The sequence below is a fragment of the Arachis hypogaea genome, chromosome 2, assembly GCF_003086295.3.
Source record: "Arachis hypogaea cultivar Tifrunner chromosome 2, arahy.Tifrunner.gnm2.J5K5, whole genome shotgun sequence".
NCBI lineage: Eukaryota > Viridiplantae > Streptophyta > Magnoliopsida > Fabales > Fabaceae > Arachis > Arachis hypogaea.
Window position 1 is genome coordinate 93,185,020 of NC_092037.1, and position 7,078 is coordinate 93,192,097.

The 7,078-nt window shown below is 34.6% G+C and overlaps 2 protein-coding genes across 2 annotated transcripts; one reads left to right on the top strand and one right to left on the bottom strand.

The window, feature by feature from the left end:
* Window positions 1–2,003: 2,003 nt before the first annotated feature.
* Window positions 2,004–3,387, top strand: LOC112728309 (uncharacterized). Its single transcript, XM_025778395.1, has 4 exons — window positions 2,004–2,012; window positions 2,174–2,344; window positions 2,683–3,007; window positions 3,056–3,387. Exons 1-4 carry the CDS (start codon window positions 2,004–2,006, stop codon window positions 3,385–3,387), a joined length of 837 nt encoding a protein of 278 aa, XP_025634180.1.
* A 175-nt stretch (window positions 3,388–3,562) lies between these two features.
* LOC112728320 (protein MAIN-LIKE 1-like) lies at window positions 3,563–4,453 on the bottom strand. Its single transcript, XM_025778405.1, has 2 exons — window positions 3,750–4,453; window positions 3,563–3,668 (listed from the first exon to the last, which is right to left on the bottom strand). The coding sequence occupies exons 1-2, from the start codon at window positions 4,451–4,453 to the stop codon at window positions 3,563–3,565; spliced, it is 810 nt and encodes a 269-aa protein (XP_025634190.1).
* Window positions 4,454–7,078: the final 2,625 nt, after the last annotated feature.

Genomic DNA, 7,078 nt, shown 5'->3' on the forward strand with positions numbered 1-7,078 from the left:
TTATGAAAATTATCATTTAAAAATATTAATTTTTGACGTAAATTTTTTATTATTTTCTATTATTTAATAATAATATGATAAAATATATGAATAAAATTAAAGATAATATATATATATAATTGAATAATTTATAATTTTTATAAAATATATTCGTACTATTTATGTTAATTCGTAAACTCAAATCAACCTATAAGTTTGTTAAATTTGAGCTTTCATATTTTGAATCAATTATTAATAAGTGTTACCGAAAATAAAATTCAATTTTAGATTTTTAGTCGCTTGAATTTAGTCAAGTTCACTTCAATTAAATTGAGTAGTTAATCTAATAATTAATAATTTATTAATTTATTTAAATAAATATTAAAATTTTAAATTTTATTATATATATTATAATTTATTGACTAATAATAAATTTTAAATAAAATTTTAATTTATAATAAATTAATTCTTAGATTATCAAATTGGGAATCCGTAACAAACCGAAAAAACAAAAGGCTAGGGTCACTTCACTTTCAAGTTTCACCCTTTGTACGTCATGCATGGTGCAGTGGTGGTGCAGAGGGTTACCGTCAAGTAATGGTCCTACGCATAGGTCCTACCTTGTTTCATGTTCAGACTCGGTAGATCTCCAAATAAATGCTGTCATGTACTGCACATAATACAGTGTCACATACATTTGCAAATATAATTGCCACGTATATACATGTATTTATTTAAATTTAATAACACCATGTGATTTCATGAAATCGTATCTGTACCATTTCTTATTTCTTGCTACTTTTCTACTGCAGTTTTTGTGTACAATAGTAAAACCTCAGAAAATGCATGTGGACATGTTGGGTCGTGTAGCATATTTCCATCCTTTATCTTTAACAGTGCGTTCGTTAGTGATGTCAAATTTAACCGGTGGCGGAGCCATATAGTGAAAAAAAAAAAAAAGATCTTTTAATTTTAATTTCTTATGTATAAATTAGGGTAATGAAATTAAATAAATTAAATGTGAGAAACGTTTACGTGATTGCAACATATGAAAATTTCTTACGTGCATATCTTGTTTCAATATTATGTAATCCGTAGAAGCTAATTATGGTTCAGTATTAACATGTAAATCGTAGCTGGTTGAAACAGTTTTTGAAGGAAAAGGTTTGATAGTAAACCGTGGTGACCTACCATGGTTTACGAAGGAAACAATACAACCAGAAAACCCTCTAGACAACCACGGTTTATAAAGGGTTTTTAAACTCATAAAATCTTGTAGGCTGCCACGGTTTATGAGGAGATGAATTCTATATATACATGAGCGAGGTTGGTGCTGCTTAAGAGGTCATTATCACACAATGGCAAGTGAGGAAGAGAGTTTTCTTGTCTTAGTGCATTGTTCTGGGAAAAATTAAAAGAAGCAAAAAATATGGTGTGAAGTTCACTGACAGAGAACCATTGAATATATTCATCAGCTCATCAAGCACTTTGTCAGATGTAAAGAACAGCATCTTGCAGAAGTTTGGGGTATTTGGAAGCAAGTGGGTGAAGAAGCTATTTACAAGATTTCAATCGCAGTTGTGTCGACCAGTGTTAAGTATGATACGTTTGTGCTAGCGGCTGATGAAGATATTAGGGTTCTGTTTCATTGTGTTAGGAGTTTTCCGAAGGTCAGAATACACGAGCTGTATGCGAAGTTAGAGGTTGGTGTCGATAGTTCTGGGGTATCAGCTCCAGTTCATAGCTCGACTGCAGCAGGCGGTGCGTCTAGTTCGATGCCTGCGACCGGGCCATCTGTTCCGCAGGTTGCATCCCCTTCCTTCACGGCTGATTTAGATCGAACGGAGGCAGTTGGTTCTGTACCGTTGGAGAATCCTGGGGTCTGGCAGCAGGCATTTGAGGCAGATACCGGTGGTGGATAATTCATGAAGTTGAAGGCTTCGGGGAACCTGATCGAGTAGAGAATGCAATACGGGACGATGACTCTGACCAGGAGCCTGTAGATATCATTGGGGACAGTGATGATGACACAGGTGCCAATCCACATGCATAACACGGGCCTTCAAGTTCTGGCACACAGCAGTACCCTCCACACTTCTTCACTCTAAACTTGGAGGCTCTGGGTCAACAGGCGGACGGAGGTGCTACAATTGGGAGTTCTTCTACAGAATTTTAGATTGGGTAATCGTTCCAGAATAAAGATGAAGTTGTTCTGAGTGTGAAGGACTATAGCATCTGTCGAGGTGTTGAGTACCGAGTCTTGGAATCGGATCATCTGAAGTATCATGAAAAATGCAAGGATTTCGGCAAGGGCTGTAGTTGGTTGATTCCCAATTTGCTTCGTGCACGAAAGGGAACTTGGGAGGTTAGGAGGTACAACGGTCCGCACACTTGCTTGGCCACCTCTATTTCCACTGATCACCGTCAGCTTGATTACTACGTTATCTGTGCGAGGATTTTCTGTTGGTTGGGGCGGATGCTGCGGTTACGATAAAGGTTTTGCAACAAGTAACATAAGCTGATTATGGGTTCTAGCCTAGTTACAGGAAGATTTGGATGGCAAAATAGAAGGCAGTAGCACAAATATATGGAGACTGGGAAGAGTCGTATGCCGTGTTGCCACGTTGGATGCTAGGGGTACAGTTGACCATGGCCGGGACAGTTACTGTGTTAAAGACCTCTCCTGTTCGAGTTGGGGATTAGGTCGATGAGTCTACAGTGTACTTTCATCGTCTTTTCTGGACATTTTCACCCTGCATCGAGCCCTTCCGGCATTGCAAGCCCCTGGTGAGTATTGATGGTACCCACTTGTATGGCAAGTATGGAGGCACATTACTGTTGGCGATTGCGCAGGATGGGAACTCGAACATCCTCCCAATAGCCTTCGCCCTTGTGGAGGGAGAAAATGCGGAGACATGGTCATTCTTCTTGTCCAACCTACTATCACATGTGACGCCAAAGGAGGATATCAATGTTATCTCTGACAGGCATAATGACATCAAGGCTGCACTTGACGCCCCCGAGAATGGTTGGCTACCTCCACGTGCTTTTTGAGCGTACTGTATTCGTCATGTAGCAGCAAATTTTAGCCTTAGCTTCAAAGCTAAAGATGCAAGGAGGATGCTGGTCAATGCTGCCTATGCAAAAACTGAAGCAGAATTTTATTACTGGTTTGACATAATGCAGATTGAGAACCCGACCATGTGTGACTGGGCCAACCGGATGGAGTATGACAAGTGGACCCAACATGAGGATAGCGGTAGACGGTTCGGGCACATGACAATCAACATTAGTGAATGTGTGAATTCTGTGTTAAAGAAAACTCGCAACCTTCTGGTCATTTCGTTGGTTAAGTCTACTTACGGGAGGCTTGCTGAGCTATTTATGCTCCGTGGACAAACAGCATAGGCGTAACTTGGATCTGGCCATGAATTTTGTCAAGCATTGGTGAAGGCTATTGATCGGAACAAAAGAGACTCAAGGTGCTTCACCATCACGTTATACAATACGCACCAGTCGGAGTACACAGTGGCTGAGACGACACCGACCGAAAACTTCTCGCTAGGTAGCTATCGAGTTTCCCTTAAGGATCACACATGCGATTGTGGATACGCAATCTATCCAAAGACAGGCGTGCAAACACGACTCTTTGATCCCCTGCATCATTTTTTGGTAGATATGTAGCCCACCTACAATTTTCATCGAAAGCATGTTATAACAAAGAAGAACACAAATTGAACAACTTATGGACCTAAAATAACAAGCCGTACCTGGATGCAAGCAGAAACCCGTACACATCAAAACGACTAGGTCTCAAACTGGAAAACCTCCAAAAAATCCAAGACTGTAGAAGCTGTAGTGACCCGGCCAAGTTAACAACGTTTCTGTTTGTCCCATGACAAAAACATCTATACAACCAGGCTAGTGCAGCCGAGCCCCAGCTATATCTATCCAAATCGTCCAGCGATGCCAAATAAGGCAACCAGCGAAGGTGAAACCGGTTTGCGTTCTTGTCCACAAACAGCTGAGATGACAGTAACATCAGAATATAAGCACGCGCGTATATACGCACCGTTTCTTCACTCGCGTCTGCTGGGAGAACCCGGATCCTCTCATGGAACCAAGTGTAGCACACCGTCATCTGCTTGACTTTATTCTGCGGCGGTAACTCACCAAACAACTTCCGAAACCACACCCATGCGGGTCTTCCGTTCTCCATCAGATTCTCAAAGTCAGTCAGGCACCTACTAAGGGCCTCTCCATCGATGGGCAAACCGAGCTGATACGCCACGTCTTGCAAAGTGATAATGCACTCTCCAAACAGCATGTGAAAGGTGTGGGTTTCAGGACGCCACCTCTCAACGAATGCGCTAAGTAGGGGCTCATCAACCCAGAACCACTGATTGTTCAACCTAGCGAAGTGATACAAACCAGCGGTTTCCAGATATGGTATAATCCGGTCGTGTAAAAGCATATTTTGTTGTTTTCTTACACCACTAATAACCCTAGTAGGTTGTAAAATGTGGGTAAGGCCTCAACATACGACCAATACTTATAACATATTATATACCCACATTTATTTTCTATTTTCTCTAATGATAGTAATAACAATAATAAAACAATAAGAATAATAACAATACCAACAGGAATAACTGTACTAACAATAACAATAACAATAATAATAATACCAACAGGACCCAATAATAATAATAATAATAATAATAATAATAATAATAATAATAATAATAATAATAATAATAATAATAATAACAACTAACCTCTTGGTCGATGTATCCAGTCACGTGTGCAACGCCATTTAACCGGTACATGCGAGTTTCGTTCTTCATGGTTCCACCATCCAAATGTCACTAAAACCTTCAAACCTTCAAATCTCTCTCTCAAATTCTTCAACCACCAAGGTACAACAATTTTGGTTTGATACAAATGCTATCCGTGATGACTATCCATAAATTATGTATTTATACTTATCTATGCATAAACCATGGTAGGCAGAGAGGTTTATGTTCAGAGCATTTTTCTTCATAAACTGTGGTGATTAAGTACGGTTTATGGCTACCTATTTTTCTTCATAATCCGTGGTGAGTAGCCACGGTTTATCCTCAAAGATTTTCAGCTGAAATCCGTCAAAGGCTCCTACGGTTTACATAGTAAACAAAACAAGTAAGGAGTTTCCAAATGTTGCAATCAAGTAAATAATTCTCTCATTTTATTTATTTAAGTACATTGTCTTATAAATTATATATAAATTTTAGTTTATTTTTTTTAAATTTTATTTTAATTTTATTTTATTATATAAATACTTTTGACTCTTTTTTAATATTTTATTTAGTTCTATCCCTGAATTTATTGTATACACAAAATATTAGTTATTAAATTAATTATTTATATAAAATAATTAAAATATAAAATATATATAAAAAATAAATTAAATGATATTTATATTTAAACACAAAAATATAATAACTGGTCTTTTATTTGTATATAATATTTTTGTTATCAAATTTAAGATGAAACGAACTATTCTCGATTAAAGAAGACAAACACATACATACACACCACATGATGAAATATTGGCCAAGTTTCTAGAAATTTTATTTAAAACTATTCATATATCTTGTATTTAAGCGTATAAGTACTTGGGAAAAACAATTTATGATATGATGATACTAAAGCATTTATGTATAACTAAGATGGGATATTTTATTATACAGATTGATGTTGTATAGAGAAAGAATTAAATTTCTTTTATAATTAATTTTTATTATTTTATTAATACTTAAAATGTGGGTCCTAATATTTTCAATTTCTCTTTCATCACAAAATAAAAATATCTGTAAATTTACATCTTCACCCATATATATATATATATATATATATATATATATATATATATATATATATATATATATATATATATATATATATATATATATATAGTTCAATAAAAATTACAAAATAAGAGTAGAAACTTGGCACCAGATTCGATGGTCTCAAAACGTTTAGATCATTAAATGGTCTCATAATAAAACATATTTTTTAAGTTCTTTTAATAACTATTAAATAATCTTTTTCTAATTTTAATTACAAATTAATCCTATATATTTTATTTAATTATAAAAACTATTTTTTATTTTATAAATTATTATTTTATCATTCATCTATTATGTTTATTAACAATTAAAAACAAAAACAATAGCGAATTAGATCTTCCATTGATCGTAATAAACTTTTTGGCAATCCCAATCGATTACAAGTTTATCTTTGATCCATGACACATTCGTCCAGGGCTGTGAAATCGTGTTTCTTAAAAAATCAATCGATTGTATTAACAAAATAATCGATTGAATTTCAGGTTTCCCACAACTCAATCAATTACACTTCAGGTTATCACAAAACAATCGATTGAAAATTGTAAGGCAATATGGTTTTTGCAAAAATTAATCGATTGGTCATATTACCCAATCGATTGAACGATGACTAGAATGTGGATTTTTTATAATTCAATCGATTGTTTAAAAATAACTTTCGATTGGGTAATATAAACAATCGATTGAATTATAAAAAACCCACATTCTAGTCATCGTTCAATCGATTGTGTAATATGACCAATCGATTGATTTTTGCAAAAACTATACTGCCTTGCAATTTTTAATCGATTATTTTGTGATAACCTGAAGTCCAATAGATTGAGTTATGGGAAACCTGAAATTCAATTGATTGTTTTGTTAATCCAATCGATTGATTTTCTAAACAACACGATGTAACGGATCAAAGATAAACTTTTAATCGATTAGGATTGCCAAAAAGTTTATTACGATCAATGGAAGATCTAGTTCGTTATTGTTTTTGTTTTTTATTATTAATAAATATAATAGATAAATAATAAAATAATAATTTATAAAATAAAAAATAATTTTTATAATTAAATAAAATATATAAAATTAATTTGTAATTAAAATTAGAAAAGACTATTTAATAATTATTAAAAGCTTAAAAAAATATTTTTTTATAAAACTATTTAATGATCCAAACGTTCTACAACCATCGAATTCTTAGCCTAAAAACCTGCAAGCGAAAG